The 19,529-nt window shown below is 38.0% G+C and overlaps 1 protein-coding gene across 3 annotated transcripts; it reads left to right on the top strand.

Moving 5' to 3' along the window:
- Positions 1–1,529: 1,529 nt before the first annotated feature.
- plat (plasminogen activator, tissue) lies at positions 1,530–19,309 on the top strand. Of its 3 annotated transcripts, none has more exons than XM_047382334.1 (15): positions 1,530–1,677; positions 7,447–7,551; positions 9,238–9,280; positions 9,611–9,745; positions 10,454–10,564; positions 12,422–12,596; positions 14,147–14,238; positions 14,329–14,503; positions 14,588–14,673; positions 15,595–15,660; positions 15,767–15,971; positions 16,081–16,217; positions 16,487–16,627; positions 16,740–16,888; positions 18,104–19,309. In XM_047382334.1, exons 2-15 carry the CDS (start codon positions 7,489–7,491, stop codon positions 18,269–18,271), a joined length of 1,746 nt encoding a protein of 581 aa, XP_047238290.1. In that variant the 5' UTR covers positions 1,530–1,677; positions 7,447–7,488; the 3' UTR covers positions 18,272–19,309. The 3 variants fall into 3 exon arrangements, with proteins under 3 accessions (XP_047238290.1, XP_047238288.1, XP_047238289.1); XM_047382332.1 differs by having other exon boundaries at positions 9,238–9,361; XM_047382333.1 differs by lacking the exon at positions 1,530–1,677 and adding an exon at positions 5,458–5,630 and having other exon boundaries at positions 9,238–9,361.
- The last annotated feature ends 220 nt before the right edge of the window (positions 19,310–19,529 follow it).

Raw genomic sequence — 19,529 nt, 5'->3', positions numbered from 1 at the left:
ACTGTGAATCGATTTATTTCAGAGTTTGTGTGCAAAACACAACGTATACCAGTGCCATAATTTACAGTATTTGATTCCCTCAGTGCTATATGTTAATTAAAAGTGAGAATAATATATCTAAAGTTGTTTTTTTTATTTCTTTAAATATTAGAGTCCCTGTTGACCTACTGTAGAATTTGACATTTGTCAATAGTTCCTGTGTAAAATTATATTCCTTAATGATGCTCCATCAACATAAGCTATATTTTTTCCTATGGACAATGTTGTCTTAAATGGCAAAGAATCAAATTGAACTTTATAAAGCAGGTTTATCTGAATCGGATATGAAAGAATGTAAATGCTTTTATCCTCCCACTGAACAAGACCAGTTTTATTAAAGAGAAAAAAAACGTGAAAACTTTCCATAGTGCGTAGAGCGCTGACCTAAAGCTGGAACCTTATATTCACAATTGCAAAGCTTAAGTTTCAATTTTACCTCTTTGGGATAAAGGGATGTTGTTGAATCCTTTATCTTCAAAAGCATCTACTATAATGTTAAATATAAATATTTCAAATGTGTTTTGTTTATAAATATTCACTCTAATAGTACTTTTTTATTTCAAATATGAAAGTGAGAAACGTTTTGTCAGAGGTCATGTCTTTGAGGTATTTATGTTTATTTTTCACAGGAAGTTACTATTCTGGAAACGTTTTATGGTTTATACATTATTAATTTATATAATTAATTAATTTATAATTAATGTTCTGTTGAGTTTACTTACATTTCATAATGATTTTGGATTTTCTCATATGTATTTGAACTTTTACAGGGTACAATGACTATAGATAAAATGATTCAATGTTGAATGTTAAAAGAACGAGATGGTTGCTCAAGTTTGATTTTATTGTGGGTTTTCTGTAATCCACACAGGGTCTGAATAAACGTCACTAAGCATGCTGCAGAAAAACACACATTTACTCCAGCCATCAAAATGTTTCTAGCATTATTCTGGCTGGAAATTCGACCACGCTTCCTATTAGAAAAGGTAGATTTAATTAAATTTGGTTAGTTTTGTGGGACAGACTCAGTTTTAATGCAAAGCCTTAGATTTTCAATCACGTTTGAGGCCATTCCAAAAGCATAACGTTAGCCAGCTTTTATTTCTGAACTTGGAATTCAAATTCTGTTTAATAATATAATTATAATAGCAACAATAATAACAACACAACAACCAACTATATTCTTATTCTTATTATTATTATCGTGAGAATTTCGAGTTCCAAAGAAAATGTTGTTTATGCCGGGAAGATTAACAGCTCCTCTGTACCGAGAAATGTTTTAATCTTTAATGCTGAAACTGCAATACAGGAGAAATGATATCAAAACATTCCTTATATTCCTCAGAGCAAGGAACTAATGGACGTTTAAGAGGACCCTCTATTTAGGACAGCCCCACCCAGCAGGCTGCACCATCATCATCATCACCTTCACCACCACCACCATCACCATCATCATCATAATATGCCCGGTAAGCCGCTCCCCTGCTGAGGTCACATCAACCCGCCTATCAGACACCGGTGGGACCGGAGTGGTCCAATAAAAGGTTCGGACGGTTCCGAGGAAGCAGAAGGACTCCAACATCAGTGTTGCTGCAAAGATCCCGAAAAGCGCTCATTTTCTAGAAGACTTATTAACTGGTAAGATCGTTTCTCTTGCTTATTATTAAATATCGAGATGCACGATGAGTTCTCCCGCTGCAAGCCTCTGGCTTGAAATCAACTATTATCTGATCTTAGGCGTTCAACAGGCAGCATTCAGTTATGTTTCTGTTTTCATGGTTTGCGCCACAGTGTGCTGCTCCGTTTTTAAAGAAGTTTTAGATTTTCTCTTTTGTTTCTGATGCAGTTCCACCTTAAACAAAACAGTTTTACAGATGAAATAAATATGTTCATAAGCAGGAACGTGTTTCAGCTGATCTCATCCAGAGCAAATGGTTGCAATTAAAACCTGCAGTAGTTAATTTGTGTCAGAACCATTTTACAGATGCATGAAAGCTTTTGCTTTCTTCACCTGAATAGCATGGTGACTTAACAGCCCTGTGCACTTTTTTTTAGCAAGGTGTTTAACAGTTGATCTGAATAAAACTCTCAGGATTTTGTCACAGCCTTATTAAGTGCAAAAAGCAGCAAAATTTGAAGTTTATAGTGCCTGTGTACGAGGGATCCGTCTCCTCCTCTAAGAGACTCTACATGAGACTGATGCTCTGAGGTTTATATACATTATCTGACCTCCAGGCAGCATCCTCATACTGATGTTTGTGACTCACAGGATCAGCTCAGTTCTGGGAAAATAGCCAGAAGACGAGGGTGAATCACAGTCTTCCAATGCTTGGAGTTTGAGCTGAGTTCTGAAGAAAAAAATCGGACATCATGTTTGAACTGCATTTAGTGTTGTCTTTATATCTCATAAATGCATCAGTGTGTCTGTGCAACCCTGGGAGCTGGTATGAGTCACAACTACTAACTCTTTCTCCTGACCACTGGAACTTAATATCTTCTGCTCCCCCCACCTACCCCACCCCCGCCCCCTTTCATCCCCCTCTTTGCCCTTTTTGTCTGATCTCTCCATCCTTTTAGCTCTTATCTTCCTGAAACTGCCCCATGCCAATATCAACATATTTATATCTGCCTCCCCAATGCTTTTGAGTTCATCATGTTTCTCGCTGATAAGGAATACCCTGTGTTGTTGCACACAGAGGGAGGCTGGAAGGTAACAATGTAGCTGGCTGTTCTGTGAAAACTTACAGAAACCAGATCACAGCTGCTTTGTTGAAACCTGACCAAAACTCCTCAGGCAGAGTATGAACCAATCCTTCTAAATAGCTTATTGTTAGAAAAAAACATCAAAGGCTTTAACACATTATCATGAATAAGAGCCTATTTTACTGCAGCTAATGAGTAAAACACCTACTTTTGGATTAATTGTTAAACCTTTAAGATCCTAGGAAGTCAAATAGCTTTTTCATGGATTTTCAATTTGAAAACCAACCAATTTCAAAAAGTCATACAAGAACTGAGCTATAGTTAAGAATCTAACTTCAGTTCCAAAGAAAATTGGACTGTAAATATCGTTTTCATGCAAGTTCCTCTCCTAGGTGCCAGTGCTGAAACACCACCCATGCTATCTACTTAATGAGGCAATGTAATGTTCCTTCCTGAGCTTTTTATGGTTACACGATATCAGGAATACATGTAATTGTGCTACTGTTGCTGATCATTGCAATGGCGATATCGATTGTAACGGTCCCACATTTTCTTAACCCTTTTCTTTCTTTTACTACATTACAATGTCCTCATCATTCATTGTGAGCTTTACCATCTCTGCCACTAAAATATATACATCAAGTGTGGCCATCAAAGGCACTAAGAGTCTATCCAGAGGTCAAAATTAGTATTGGCAATGTGATTCGATATATTGTGCAGCTCTTGTCAAGAAGCAACTTTCTTGCCTAAAATCTCTCTTGCTGCAAGTTTTGTATATGCATAAAGAAATATTAATAAGTTTGCAAATTCACTTTTATTTACCCGTTTAAGGTTGTAGATGTTAGGAGTATATTTTCCATCAGTGCAGACAGGTAAGCAGTGAGTATGAACTATAAAGGTGCCATAGTAGTTCTTGGCTTTAACTTGTTCTATAAGTGTATTTGTGCCATGTTTTATGAAATTGTATCGAAGACATGCCTTTGCAAATAAAATAGTATTCTTTGAGGACATGAAATTTATATTACGCCTCTCAGAATCCTTTTCTCAAACAAGGCACACATGCACATAATAGTAGTCATGTCCAGGAACTAGCATGTTAGTTTTTCTAGCTCATGCCTTGCATATTTATTCAGATAATTCAGAAAACCAACCCATTAGCCTTGTTATGGCTTCTGTATCATGCTACAGTGGTACAGAAGAGATAGAGGAACAATAAAAAATACTTTAAGTGGGTCTGCAGACACATGTTTTGCAGCCATGTGGAATGTTGTTCCTCACAACTAAACCATTCACAGCTTAGCATTTTGGTCGTCTTGCACGAATAAAGGAATCTCTCGCATGCAAACTTTTACAAGCTCAGCACAACATCATCTACAAATCTACTCTAATGCTCTGATACACTCATTGCTAAGACCGTGGTCAGCACTAAAGATCAGTTCCCTAAATACACAGATACTTTTAGTTTTGAACATAACTGCAGAGTGCATGCATGTTTGTGCTCAACCTATCACCAGTGTCTGTTGTATTTGTTTGCAGTGCTTAAGTGCTCCACCTTAAACCTCTGCTATTATGAGTCACAGTCTGGCCTCTGCTCCTCTAAAGATGTTTTCATGTCATCTGTTCCTATTTGACCCACTAAGAAGGGAAACCACACTCTCCCAAGGCTACATATTTGGTTCTAAATGTTTTAGCTGTTAAGTGATTTTGGTGTTACATCTGTTTTTTATGACTAGGATAAATATTTTGGCATCTTGTTAACTACAGTGCCAAAAAGTGGGCAAATTAAAATCTCAAAGGCATGCTTTGCATTTATGTTCAGCCATCTTTACTCTGATCTCCCTAAATAAAATTCATGGCAATAGACTGCCTTCTGGATGAGTTGATTAGTAAACAGAGTGAGTCTGTGTGAAACTTAATCTTAGTATAAATAAAGATGCGCTGTGAAAGCCATTGGTGAAAGAATTAAGGAAAAATGTTATGTGTAGATGAAAACTAATACATCAGCCTATATGCACCTTCCCCACAGTTAAACATAGGTGTGGCAGTGTCATGCGATGGGAATGTTCTTTTTCAGCAGGTACTTGGAAGCTGATGAGAGTGGATCAGAAGATGGATAGTGTTAAAAATAGGATAATTCTGGAAGAAAACGTGTTAGAGGCTGCAAAAAACTTCAGACTGGTAGATGTTCATCTTCCAGCAGGACAATGACCCTAGACAAACAGTCAGAGCTACAATGGAATGATTTAGATGAAAGCCTATTCATATGATAGAATGGCCCAGTCAAAGTCAGGACCTAAATCCAATTGAGAATCTGTTGCAAGACTTGAAAGACTTGCAAATTGGTGCCCACAATAATCTTGTTACCAGAAAAAAGGTTTAATAATGACCCAGCTCTTTGTATCCTTTAAATGTGACATTATTGTGTGCATACTCTGTGTTTTCCTATCCACTTATATGCAACAAAGTTTTAAAAATGGCAAAACTTGGACCACGTTCACTGTGGATGACACCCTAAATGGGCCCCTGCTTTTCAGACTTCTAAAAGGGTGGGGAGCACATGTGCTCATCTGATGTGCTGCGTCCTAATGAGTGTTTTTGTGCGTGCATGCTCCGATATCCATGTTTTGCTTTTTTTTTTTTTTTTTTTCAAAAGTCAAAGGCCTGGCGTCTGCGGTGTTTTAGCAGGAAACATATGTTTTCAGCTGACATGGCTGCAGAGAGGGCTGGACTGAATGGAGTAGAACAGATGCACAAAGGAAACAAAAAGGAACACTGGTGTGTTTTGTCACTCTGCCAGCGAGGCTCTTGTGGGGAGTGAACACGACGGACAGTGAAGTTTTTATTTGACGCGGGCCGTATAGTTTCTACCAGGAGCTGTGCAGTTTGTGGTGAGTTTGTGTTTTATAAGCTAAAAGCCGTGCAGTTGACATTTTCTTTGCTGAACACTGAGTGAAATGAGCATTCATTTCATTATTTTCTCCACTTTGCTGAGCACGTTGTTCATTTTTGTGAGTGGCTGCCAACGTAGCTGTTTTACTTCACATACATTTCACAGCACATGTAATCAATGAGCTCAGTTAGCCACGGAGCGTGACTAATTGTACCAGGCAATGTGAAGGGGATCCCTGCTTGGCATGGGTAAAGATGGTTATTACTATGTCTCAGTCTGGCACATGCTTCGTGGAAGAAGTTCCCTTTCCTTATTCTTAAACAACTTCTTTATTTGAGAAATTACTTTTACGTCTCAGGTTGTGTCTTGCACAGCTTTCTCATTTTCTGTTTAAGTCCATGCTTTCATCCTCCACTATTGTGACTCATGTTTACTCACAAATGTTTGAGGAGCAGCAGCCTCTCAGTTCTTCTTCCTGTTTCTGCAGAACAAAGTTTTTTTTGGAACAGAAGAAACCGTTCTGAGGTCCAAAAGTTCCCTTTCTTCAACCCTAATGCATTGTATTTAGATTTTACTTTACAAGGAAGTAGTACATAATTGTGAAATTGAAGGAAAAATATAATTGTTTTAAAAAAGAAATAAAAATCACAAATCAAAATCTAAATAGTGAGGCTTACAACTGAGGTATGTCTCAGCTTTGCACATGAAAGGTTTTCCTATTCTTCTTCTGCAAACTAGCCCCAGTTTAGTCAGATTAGATCGAGAACACCTGTGACATGATACTTTGTGTTGGTTCATCACCTAAAATCCCAATAGGATGTAATGAAATCTGTAGAGATAACATGAAAAACTGAAAAATGAAATACTTTTGCAAACCAATTTCTTTTCCTTTTAACCTAAGGTGGAAATGTATGAAGCTCTATCTTAGCCCTGTCCTTTATTTTAAGATGTTTGCTTGCTTTGCTCTGTTAAAGCATAATTGTCTAAACTTTATGTGCACCCTTTTATAACTCCAGGGTTTTTTCACATTGTGTTGTCTGAAGTGGAGGGCGGTCAGTGTGTAATTTATTTTTTAACTAACAGTAAATGACTCATTTCTTGTTTAGTCCCTCTGGAAATCAAATTGGTTCATGTTTCTCTCTGATGTAATTAAACCAAAGGAAGGGTCCTCATAGAAGGAATGTAAACAAATGAAGGAAATGAATTCAAGGTGGATTAAAAAGTTGAAATAATTCAGTTTTGCATAGACCTCTAAAGCTTTCTCTCAATTTGAATAAAACTGGAAGTGACCTTCGGGTTCCCTCCAGTAATCCAATGTTTCCAGCCCTTCCTCTCCAGTGACGTCCCGTTTTACTGTGCATATTGTTTGATGGAGGAAGGAAGCTGAATGTAGAGATGGTTCAGCTGGGAGAAGGTGACCAATAAGGACATTTTCCTGTGATTGTTTCAGCTGATGACATATTTGTGACAAAAGATTTACAGACATGCAACAATGCCAGTGGTGGACGGTTGACTCAATAGCAATAACATTTCTGCAGATCTATAACAGAAATTTCCTGTGTTGGCAGGGATGCTGCGTGGTATTGTTTGTGTGTAAAAATGGTAGTAATTATGCACATATTTTGTTTTAACATAATTTACAATTTCAACATATGCTTTGCACAGTCATGGGATTAAGGACCAGTATGTCTTCTCAGAGCCCCTAAAGGTGTCCATGCTCAAATATGGAATATGCTAAAAAAAAAATTCAGATTTTTTTTTGCCATATCTTCAGCCAACTTCAGCCATCTAATAAATTCATATTCTTATTCCAGCAAAGTGAAGACCATTTAAACTGCAGACCACCTGGAAAAGCCATGACGAGTTTAATTCAAGGAATCTTCCTTCTTTGTGCTCTGTGCTGCTTCCTAGCGGACAACGTGAGTATTACAGGATGGTAAAAAAAGTTTATAAGCATACAACATAATGTCTAACTAATGTCTGATATTATAAATAAAACAAATAAAATATTAATGTACTGTGCTAAAAAATCTGCAAACATATATTTTTCTCCTTTAAACTGTCTTATATATGTGGTATGTAATCCATCCAGTAAAATATTTAACCTTTTTTCTGCTTTTGCATTAATGTCACATTACAATATCTATTTAAATGAAAAAAGGTTTTAGTAACCACCTTAATTACAACTTTAATCAAGTAAAGTTGCGACATTGTATAAAATGTAAATAAAAGCGTAATGCAATGATTTGTATATCTCACAAACTTATATTTTAGTCACAACAAAACATGGTAAAAAGTAAAATGAGTAAATGTGTAAAAAACCTGTAACATTTCTGAAAAAAAAAAGATAATGTTGAATTTTATGGCAGGTGCACTTTTAAAAAAATGTGACATGGTCATGTTTACCAGGGAGGTGTTTAGTCTTTGTTTCACAACAGTCCATAACAGAAGTCCGGGAGGATCATTTTGACCTGTTCTTGTCTGGTGTAATGTTCCTTAACAGTCTGTCTTGCTGTGTTTTTCATTTCACAATGTGCAAAATATTTTTACTTGGCAAGTGGTCACCAGTCCAGTACCTGGACTCTTCAACTAGGTCATGCTGTTGAAATGGGTGCAGAATGCAGTTTAGCCTTGTATTGGTGAAACATGCATGGCCTTCCCTGGGAAAGATGCTGTCCAAATCGGAGCATATAGGATTTTTAAACTTGAATATAATATATGTACTTTTCTGCATTGATGGTACCTTATTGTAAATAGAATACTGCCCATGGAATTGGCACTAATGCGCCTCACTACAGTCAAAGATGAAGGCATTCCTTTTTGAATGGGTTTTGGCCCAGAGATATTTGCAGTGTGTCTGGATGCATTCACATCTGGTTTCTTCTTTGCATGCAGATATTATATTGTTACCGGAATAAAAGTTGTTTTGGCCTTGTCTTTTTCACACAAGGATTTATTTTGGATTCTTGAAATCTTTTGATCATGTTTGGAGCAGTAGAAGTCTTTTCAGTTTTTATACATTTATTGATTTTTAATAAATAAATAAAAATCAATCTTATTAACATCTTTTATTAAAGTCTTTTTAATAAGGGCTGCACAGTGGCACAGTTGGTAGCACTGTTGCCTTGCAGCAAGAAAGTCCTGGGTTCAATTCCCAGCCAGAGGTCTTTCTGCATGGAGTTTGCATGTTCTCCCCGTGCATGCGTGGGTTCTCACCGGGTACTCCAGCTTCCTCCCACAGTCCAAAGACATGCCTGTTAGGTTAATTGGTAACTCTAAATTGCCCTTAGGTGTATGAATGAGTGTGTGCATGGTGGTTTGTGTGTTGCCCTGCGATGGACTGGCGACGTGTCCAGGGTGTACCCCGCCTCTTGCCCATAGACTGCTGGAGATAGGCACCAGCTCCCCCATGACCCACTATGGAATAAGTGGTAGAAAATGACTGACTGACTGATTTTTAATAATGAAACCATTTGGCTCATAAAGTTCACAGAGTTCCTTTAACGTAAACAAAATACACAATATTTCTTTCCGATCCTGAAATAACCCTCAAGCATCCTCCACCCACTGCTGCAGTGTATTTATCGTGCCATTTGTGTTTGCAGGTGGAGCTGCTCCGCACCAAGCGAGGGACTCGTTTTTACAGAGGTGAGCCCGACAGGCAGCCAGCTAGACGGACGCTTTTGATTGTACAGTTCAAGAACCCTTCGTCTTCATTTGAAGCATCCTGTGAGCCTCATCCACTTTCTGTTTATCTTCTCATATATCACCATAACCACCGTCTTCACCATCATTGCTGTCTTTTAATCCTCTGCTGTCAGTCTTTCTCCTTTTAGTTTTGTTTGTTCACTCTTAAATCAACTTAATGTTGAATATGTGTCATCCAGTTTGATTGGCCTGTTTTCTCATTGTTTTTGTGTGTGTGTGTGTGTGTGTGTGTGTGTGTGTCTGTGTTTGTTTCTGTGTGTGTTTCCTCAGTACTTTGTGTGGATAGTGAAACGTCTACAGTGCGTAGTTTTGGTGACTCTTGGCTGCGCTGGAAAGGACAGCGTGTGGAGTATTGCCATTGTGCTTTAGGAGGAAGACAGCTTTGTCACGTTGTTCCTGTCATCAGTAAGTCGGATTTAACACAAATACAAGTAGAACCCCCCCCTTTCTGCCCCACAGCATAATTATCTGTTGGAAGGTTTCTGTGTCCGTCTGCTTTCCAGTCCTAACCGATCTGCCTGCCTTTCATTATAGCTCTGTCTTTACCCCTGACTTGCTGTTACAACCTCAGCTGATTATTTTTTGTTGGTCTGACTCGCTCACGTTTCCACTTCCCTGTTATTTTAGTGCATTCACATGAACAGCTGCCGTGTTTAGTGCGCTCTTAGTTTAGTCTGAGATTATTTGAAAATACTCCTGCCAGACCAAGCCTCATGTGCATTTTCACCACCATTGAGAGATTCTGCAAAGCATGATTAACCCTCCCTCAGACAAATTGCAATCACATTTTCCATCTGTCATATAGCCTTCAACCCAACTAAACATAGCTGGAAATATTAAAAGCAAAACAGGACTGGTAAATGCTTAAAACTTCAAATCCATCGTATCTTAGATTATAACCACAATGTGGTGATGTTTTCTTCAAGTAGGAGGGAGGCCAAATTAAACTGCATAAACACAGACATTTGCATACTACCCAAACCCACAGTTTTGATTCTTTGTGACCAGTCATGACAAATTTCTCAGATTATAATTGTTTTAGCTGTTGGTGCTCTAAAGAACTAGATGACATGGGGCTGACTAAATGGCTCTGTCTGCCTTTTGTTTTTCCAGACTGTTACGTGTCCCACTGCTACAACGGGGGAACCTGTAAGGAGGCCATCTACTCATCCGACTACATTTGTCAGTGTCCCCCCGGTTTCAGCGGAGCTCAGTGTGAGATCAGTAAGTGAACTGAAATTTGGGTCATTATTGTGAACCTTTAAAATTACTCATTACATGTGGAAAAGCATCCAAATAGCTGTGCAAAACCACAAATATTCAGTTTGGATTTAGAGAAAAGCAGTAAAACTTGTAAAACTCTTCATGTTCCTTGACGTTTTTAGCATTTTGTCACGCTACAACCACTAACTTTATGTATTTTGAACTTAAGGCTGCCCATAATTGTGAAGATTATGTTGTTAAAATAATGCAGGTTTTCAAAAATGTTTAAAAATGAAAATCTAAAGGTATGGCATGCCTTTATATTCAGTCCCTCTGCTTTTCAGTCATGCGTTCACAAAACCACCTTGTGCTGCAATCTCAGTCACTGGATGGAACACATCTGTGAACATCCATTTTCAAGTCTTGTCACAGGTTTTCAGTTGGATTTATGTCTGGATTTTGACTGGGCCATCCCTATCCATGTTCTAAACCATTCTGTTGTAGCTCTGATTGTATATTTAGGGTAGCTGTCCTGTTGGAAGGTGAACTTCAGCCTCAAGTCTTTTGCAGACTCCGACAGGTTTTCTTCCAGGATTGTCCTGTCTTTAGCTCCATTTATCTTCCCATTAACGTTGACCAGCTTCCCTGCTGAAGAAAAGCAATCCCACGGCATCATACTGCCACCACCATGTTTTATAGTGGAAATGGTGTGCTCAGGGGGATGTGTAGTGTTAGTTTTCCACATAATGTTTTGCATGTAGGTCCAAAAGTTGCATTTGTTTGTCATCTGACCAGAGCACCTTCTTCATACATGGCTTATGGCAAACTTTCACACCTTATGGTTTTCTTCCAACAATCGCTTTCTTCTTACATTTTTTCTATAAGGGCCAGATTTGTGGAATGCACAACTAGTAGTTGTCCTGTTGACAGATTCTCCCAACTGAACGGTGTATCTCTGCAGCTCCTCCAGAGTTATCATGGGCTGATGCTTTTCTGATTATAGTGGCCATGTCGTGGTACATTTTCTGTTGTCCAATGCTCCTTCCATTTTCCAAGTAATATTCTCTAACAAATCTCTGAGGACTTTACAGAGCAGCTGGATTTATACTGAGATTGAATTACACACATGTGGACTCCGTTACTAATAACGTAACTTCTGAAGGCAGCTGATTGCTCTGAGTTTTATTTAGGGGCATCATATTAAAAGGGGCTAAATACAAATGCATGACACACTTTCCAGATATTTGTTTTGTAAAAACCTCTAAAAAAACCTGCATCCTTTTACTTCCTCTGGTCTATCATGTAAGATCCCGATGAAAGACATTGATGTTTCTCATTTAAGTGTGAATAAATGTGAAAATGTTCAAGAGGTGTCAATACTTTTGCAAAAACTGCATGTGCATAAACTAGTGGCCCGTGAAGGCAGCAGCGTTCATTAAGACTTTTTTGTGACTCTTGCTAAGGTCACAGTCTGGCTGGGTGACTCCACAGCTGCTGTCATGGACCTGTGGTTTGAAGAAAAGAAAAAGAAGGACCATAAACCATGGAAAGACATTCTGGGACTTGAATGTTTTTGTTTCAGTGGCTTTAGGGACATCCCACCCTGGTATAATTATCCGAAGCCCAGCCGTCACAGCCAAGGGATTTTTAGCAAAAGTGCAGCCAGTTAATGCGGCCATATTTGGGTGTTGGGTCACTGCTTTAAACCACTAATATGGAAACTGTGATAGTAAGGCTATTGTAAATCATGTTGGGGGTTTATATGAAATGCAAGGAATTAACTTCCTTTCAGTATCTACAGTATCCTATTAAAATATCCTAGTAGGAAATGGAGGTGAAAACTCTCTCAAATGAATCTCCAATTTCTCTGCCCAACAGACACCAATGAGAAGTGTTTTGTGGGGCAGGGCGACGGCTACCGCGGGACCTGGAGTATCAGTCAGACAGGAGCAGAGTGCATCAACTGGAACTCAACGTCTCTTAGAGGAAAAACATTCACAGCTCGAAAATCAAACGCTGGCAGCCTTGGGTTGGGCAACCACAACTTCTGCAGGTAAACGACAACCAGAACATTTGTATAAAATTACAACTGCAAAGTTTCTTGCTGTTCCATAAATCCAAACATTCATTTAAGAAGCTGAGCAGTAATCCAGCCATTATCTGCTGTGAATTGATTGTAATAATTAGCTGAATGCAAATTATTTCTCTCGCCCATAGACTGCTGGAGATAGGCACCAGCTTCCCCGCGACCCACTATGGAATAAGCGGTAGAAAATGACTGACTGACTGACAAATTATTTCTCAAAAAGCTATCAAAGTTTCTGAGTAAAAAAAATGCAACTTATAGTCACTGTTTGGCTCAAAGTAAATTTAGAGTCAAACAGTGAAGTTTGGTAACTTGTAGTTGATTGTAACAACTGAGTTGGTGAAAAGGAAAATGTCTGAAAATGTTATCTCAAAAGACTAAAACTGACTGAAAAGTAGCAGAGTTAACAAGAAGACAAAAGTCACAATTCTACTAATTTTACATCTCTTTCTTTTAAAATTTTGCTATCATTAATTAATTAGAGTAAATGGTTTTGTATATATTTCATGTATGTAACAATATTTTTTCCTAAGTGATATTTTAGAATCCGTTGCTAATAGCAACTAAAAATGTGTTAAACTGTGTTTGCTTGACTGAAGTTCCTCAGAAAGTCTTTTTTTATCGGGTCTGTACAGAACAAAAGTCTAAATGTTTCCATTAAGTCGACAAAAATAACTCATCCCTCCTGTGTAGAACAGCTTCAGCTTTAATGATAATTTGAGGTCCTTTTTAAGTTTTTTTAAGGTTAGAGATTTGACTAGAACTTGGTAAAAGTTGGTTTTAACATAACCTTTTTTTTTGATAGAGCGACTTTTTGTATTCAGGGTTGTTGTTGTTTTGTTCAGACATTTCCTGATATGTATGTATTTTTAATAAATTAATATCATTTAGAGTTTACTCTACCAATAGAGCAGGCAAGTTGTTCTGGACTCAGATGTAGCAGAATCAGCATCAAGTCCAGGTTTTTAGTCTCAAATGCTGAAAGGAGCTGCCAGGCATCAAAGCACAGACTGTACATCAAATAATTCAGATGTTCATTAATGTCATATTTGGTTAGTAAACAAATGCATATTTATATAAAATAACAAATTGTTTTGATCATTAAAATTACATAAAATACTTTTTTCAGGTCCTTCAGTAAGATTTTCTTAGATTTCAGTGAGGGCTTTTTCTTGACCCTAATAAACGTGATCTAACTTTTCTTTAGAAAAGTTATATTACTTCTGTTTTTTTGTTGTAGCTCAGTGTACATAGATATCCTGATATTTACCCTTATAATTACCAGATATGATTTAAAGAGGACAAACCATGACAGGATCACTGCTGTGTTTTAATAAGGAGCATACGTTTTCAAATGTAAAAATATCTCACAAACTGCCAGTCACAACTGCAGCGATTCTACAGTAAAGCCATCAGATGTTCATAAAAGAGACATTTGATCATAATCCCTGATAAAAAGAATGTTTTATGTAATCGTGAGTCGCTTGAGCTCTTAAAATTCTCATTTTTCACCACAGGAATCCTGACCAGGACAGCTCACCGTGGTGTTACATCTATAAAGGCACACAGGTAGCCTGGGATTTCTGTTCGATGCCCAAATGTCCCCGAGGTAAAAAACAAAACAAAACACAACAAACAGATAAAAATAAAATATATAGGAAGCTTGACAATAATGCATTTCCTGCGTGTTTGTGAGCAGATAAGAACAGAGAGTGCGTGGTGGATTCAGGTCAGAAGTACAGGGGCACAGCTTCTGTCACTAAGAGCGGCTCTAGTTGTCTGGCGTGGGACTCTCCAGCCATCAGTCGTAAGGCAAACAACGCTTGGAGATCGAACGCCTTGGACTTGGGGCTTAGCAACCACAATTTCTGCAGGTATAGATGACACTTAAATGTTTATACAATGACACTGATGTCAAGAGAGATGATTATAACTCAGTTTTTTTCATTATTTAACAGGAATCCAGATGGTGATGTGGCTCCATGGTGTTACACCTACAAAAACATGGTGCTGATCTGGGAGCTTTGTGACATACCCAAATGCTGTGAGTGAATTTCATGACTTTTCAACATTTAAGCTTTTAGTCGACGGCAACACCTCCCACAAATGTTAGCTACCCTGTTAAAAATGTTAATCTTTTGTACAGTAGCTTATTCTCACTTTGGAAATAAAAAAAGATTTGAAGATGTTTATTAACTACGGAAAATTCATATGTTAAAAAACACATTTTTACAGCAAAAAGTCTTTAACAAGGTTATCATGCCCTCTGGAAAAGAATCAGGCCCACAGCATCATACTTCCTCCACCATACTGAAGTATGGAGTTTCTTTTTTACTTTTTTTGTTATTCTTCCTTTATTCCACACCAAACCCATCCACAGAAATGGGCATATATTTACACCCCAAGGAAACAGAACGTCACAGATTACTAATAAATGTTTCACTAAAAGTGCATATTTGCTCTGATCAAAATAAAAAGTGTAATATGAATTAAAAAATATTTCACTTACATTTATATATATGAGGGATTGCTGCAAAGTCAACACCAGTGACTGTCCACTGTCTCTACATGCTCATCCAGGAGGAGTGACTGCTACAAGTCTCTGACTCGCTGCAATCTGCTGGATTTCCTTAGATAGAAAAACTTTTTATCCAATTTGAATAAATAACTAACTCTGACTGCACTGTTCAATGATTAGGATTAATTGGAATGTATGTACCTGACTTTTGTGAAGTGCCTTAAGACGACATGTGTTGTGAATTGGCGCTATATAAATAAACTGAATTGAATTATATTCTAGGAATTATTGGACTCAGATTAAGGCACGGATACTTCAGAATTTTGTATTGCTGCAGTAATAAATTAGTTAATTTTAAGGATTTTTACACCAGTGGGTGCCAATATTTATAGGGAGAGCATCAACAACAATGCAATAACACTAAGCATGTTTTTTTTGTTGTTTTAGCGAGACGTCCGTCCGTCATTACCACTCCTGGCATACGTGCTCCCACCACTAATAACAACAACAGAGGTAATGCAAGACATTTTCAATGAATCCTCATGAGCTTTTTTAAACAGAGCATTTAGTGTGCCATTTTGTATTTAAACTTAAAATCCTGTAACCTGACTCTCCGCAGCAACGTGCGGCCAACGCTCAGATAACACCTTGAATCGCTTGGCGTACCGGATGTTCGGAGGCAGGTACAGCGACATCACAGAGCAGCCGTGGCAGGCCGCCATCAACATTTACCAGGCCCGCCACAGGAAACACTTTTACCGCTGCGGAGGAGTCCTTATCGACTCCTGCTGGGTTCTTTCAGCAGCACACTGCTTCGAAACCAGGTTTGAACTCAGTTCATCCTTTCCATCTGTTTGTACACATGCAAAAAAAAACCTAAACAATCCATACATTTTCATGTAGCATATCAGAGGATTATGCTTGTTTTTTCAGTGACAAAGCAAACAAGTTGGAAGTGGTTTTGGGAAGAACATTCAGGAAACACAACTCCAGCAGTGAGCAGATTTTTAAGGTTGAGAAGTACTGGATCCATGAGAAGTTTAATAATGAAACATTTGACAATGACATTGGTGAGTAGACTTCAACTACATATACTGACTTTTCAAATTTTGTTTGGTGAATTTATTTAAGGAATTTCTGAAAAGTCCGTCAGAAACAGAGGGGTACATAGTTTTGTTAAACTGTGAAGTTAACAATGAAAATGAAATAGTAGACTGTGTTTTTCCTCAAAGATGATGATATGGAAAGCTTAAGTGGGCTGTGAAGGCTTGTAAAATGTTTAGCCCACATCTTCCCTGAGCATTAGCCTGACTTTCCTCTGGTCACTTTCCTCTTGCAGCTATTTTAAAACTTGAGACAGACATTGGCATGTGTGCTGTGGACTCTCCTGAGGTCCATCCAGCTTGTCTGCCTGAGCATGGACTGATGCTGCCAGATTGGACTGAGTGCGAGATCTCTGGCTATGGAAAAGACTCTGAATGTAAGCAGATGTTGCCCCCAACTGGTAGTTTCTTCATGGCTACTTCTGTAAAAATATTTATATAGGAGAGTTGTATGATTTCAGGTTCTCCAATTTAAAACATTCTTCACAGTTTCTTATGAGTATTCAGAGCGCGTTAAACGAGGACATGTGCGCCTTTGGCCCAAAGAGCAATGCATTCCAGGGGTTCTGTCTGGACAGACTGTTACCTCCAACATGCTGTGTGCGGGCGACACCCGAGGGCTCGATGATGCCTGCAAGGTGAGAATGACTGAATTCACTCTTGGTCTTCTACAACCTTGCAAAATAATTTACACCCCTTGAACTTATTTGCAGTTTATTGCATTACAACCACAAACTTTAATGTATTTTACTGGGATTTTATGTGATTACCAACATGAAATAGAGTATAACAATAAAGTTTGACAGATAAGAATACATAGTTTCAATATTTTTACAAATAAATAGCTGAAAGTGTTGTATAAATTTTGTATTCAGGCCCATTTGGGTCAATACTTTGAGGATCTAATGGATTATGTCTCTGTCAGCCATTTTCAAGTCAAATTCGTAACTTGCTTTACGTCTCTACTTTGACTAGTTCACTTTAACACATGAATATGCTTTGATTTGTACCATTTAATTGAAGCTCTGGTTGTATATTTAAGGTAAACCTTCAACCCAGTCTCAAGTATTTTGCGGCCTATACCAGGTTTTCTTCCAGTATTGTGTTTAGCTCCATCAATTTTCACATCAGCTCTGACCATCTTCCTGTCCCTGCTGTAGAAATACATCCTCACAGCATGATGATGCCATTACCGTGTTTCATAGTAGGGATGAGGTGTTCAGTATGATGTTAGCTTCAACCCACACATAATATTTTTGGGTAGGCCAAAAAGTTCAGTTTTGTTGTTATGTAACCAAAGCACCTTTGTCCACATGACTGCTGTGCCTCCTACATGGGTTATGGTATGCTTTAAATGGCATAGTTTCTGGCTTTTTTTTTAAAATGATGGCTTTCTTTCCATCGCTCTTCCATAAAATCCACATTTTTTAGTGCACGACACAGTCTTCCACCTGACCTGCAGATCTCTGCTGCTCCAGCAGAGATACCATGGGGCTCTTGGCTGCTTCTTCTTCCACAAGTGATGGATTTAGCAGAGATTCATATGATGTTTAAAGCCTGGTATATTGTTTCATAACCTAACTTGCTACCTAAATGCTCCACAACTTTATCCATGATGTCTCTAGCAATTGATTGCTCTGAACTTGTTTTAGAGATATCAGAATAATGCGGGCTGAATTTAAAAATTGTTTAAAAGCATGTCTCCTTTCCCTTCCAATTCACGAATATAAACCGCTGTGTGTTTATTTATCACATAAAATCCCAATAAAATATTTTTAACCTTAAGATGTTTTTTAATTAAATGAAAGCAGTTGAATTTACGTAATGTAATGTTTCTTGAATTTCACCAACAGGGAGACTCAGGTGGCCCTCTTGTCTGTCAAACCAAGAACAGGATGACTCTGATGGGCATAATCAGCTGGGGGGATGGGTGTGGGCAGAAGGATAAACCAGGGGTCTACACGCGTGTCAGCCATTACATCAACTGGATCAACAGCAAAATTAAAGCAAACCCTGTCTAAAGTTAGAGAAACTGCAAAAGAAGATGTTAAATTACTCATAAACACAGTGGATGAGCAGTTTATCATGATGATAGACGAAGAAATCCACGGCACGGCAGGATGGAAACGTGCTGGAACGGTCTGTGGAGATCAGTGTAGCTCCATATCCTCAAAGTTTCTAGTCTTCACTATTATCATGGACTGGTTTTTTAAACAGAAAAAGTATGTTTTCTCCTCTATCTGGGGACTGTTTTTTTTTATATTCCTGACATATTTTGTTGTTTGCTGATGATACAGCTTATATCCTGTATACTGCTGTCCTCAAACATGTAGACCTGGCAGTGAATTTAAGTAGAACAATAGGAAGGAAGTTTATCTATATTTCTCTTTTATTTCGTGTAGCTTTACTGAAAGCAAATAAGAGCTGTTGATACATCTGAGGGACTTTTATTAACTCTGTATCTTCAGAGGGGTTTTTACATTAACTCACAGCTACTATCAAAGAGGATTTATTTCATGATGGCATTTAGAGGATAACTTAAACTATTGCTTTTGAGGAATCCCAGACCTGCATCGAGACCACGTAAATAATCTGCTGGTTCGGATTCTGATAATTTCTGCAGATGTTTTGTGACTTTAGCTTGCTGCTTCTGAGATGAAGGCAGATGAAAAGGTGAAAGCAGAAAGCAGAAAATCCTCAATCCAATCATCAGAGGAGAACTTGTTCTGTGTCTTTTCATAACATGAGACACCTGGGTTGATCCCAGCGAGTATATTACATGTATATTTTCTGACTATCAGTTTTATATGAATATGTTGTATTATAAACTGCATACTGAGACCAAAGCTGATCTGTTTTAACTTGGTTAGTTCTGTAATTGTGAGTTTCAGATGTTTTGTGCTAAATTAATATTTATGTACACAGTTTTGTAGAACCTTTACTAAGTGTTAATATACATCCTTTGAATACCATATGTTATTAATAATTTATTGTTCATGTCATTATAACGTCATCTTTTAACAAATTTCTGTTTCAATAAAAGATGTTTATGAAAAGGGGTTTTAATGTCAATGATTTTTATAAACAAGAATTTGGTACACAAGTTTTACTTTACTGGGGATTTTTATAGCCACCATCTTGAAAGCTAGGGGCAAAAATGGTACAGGTTATGTAAACTGGGTGGTCTTCTGGCACAGACCCAACTTTCAATAGGACTGAGGTCAAGACCTTGGAAAGACCATCCCAGAAGCTTAATAACAGCCTTCTTCATCCATTCCA

The sequence above is a fragment of the Girardinichthys multiradiatus genome, chromosome 12, assembly GCF_021462225.1.
Source record: "Girardinichthys multiradiatus isolate DD_20200921_A chromosome 12, DD_fGirMul_XY1, whole genome shotgun sequence".
Taxonomy (NCBI): domain Eukaryota; kingdom Metazoa; phylum Chordata; class Actinopteri; order Cyprinodontiformes; family Goodeidae; genus Girardinichthys; species Girardinichthys multiradiatus.
Note: the sequence above shows the minus strand (reverse complement) of the source record. Positions and strands in the feature narration are given on the sequence as shown.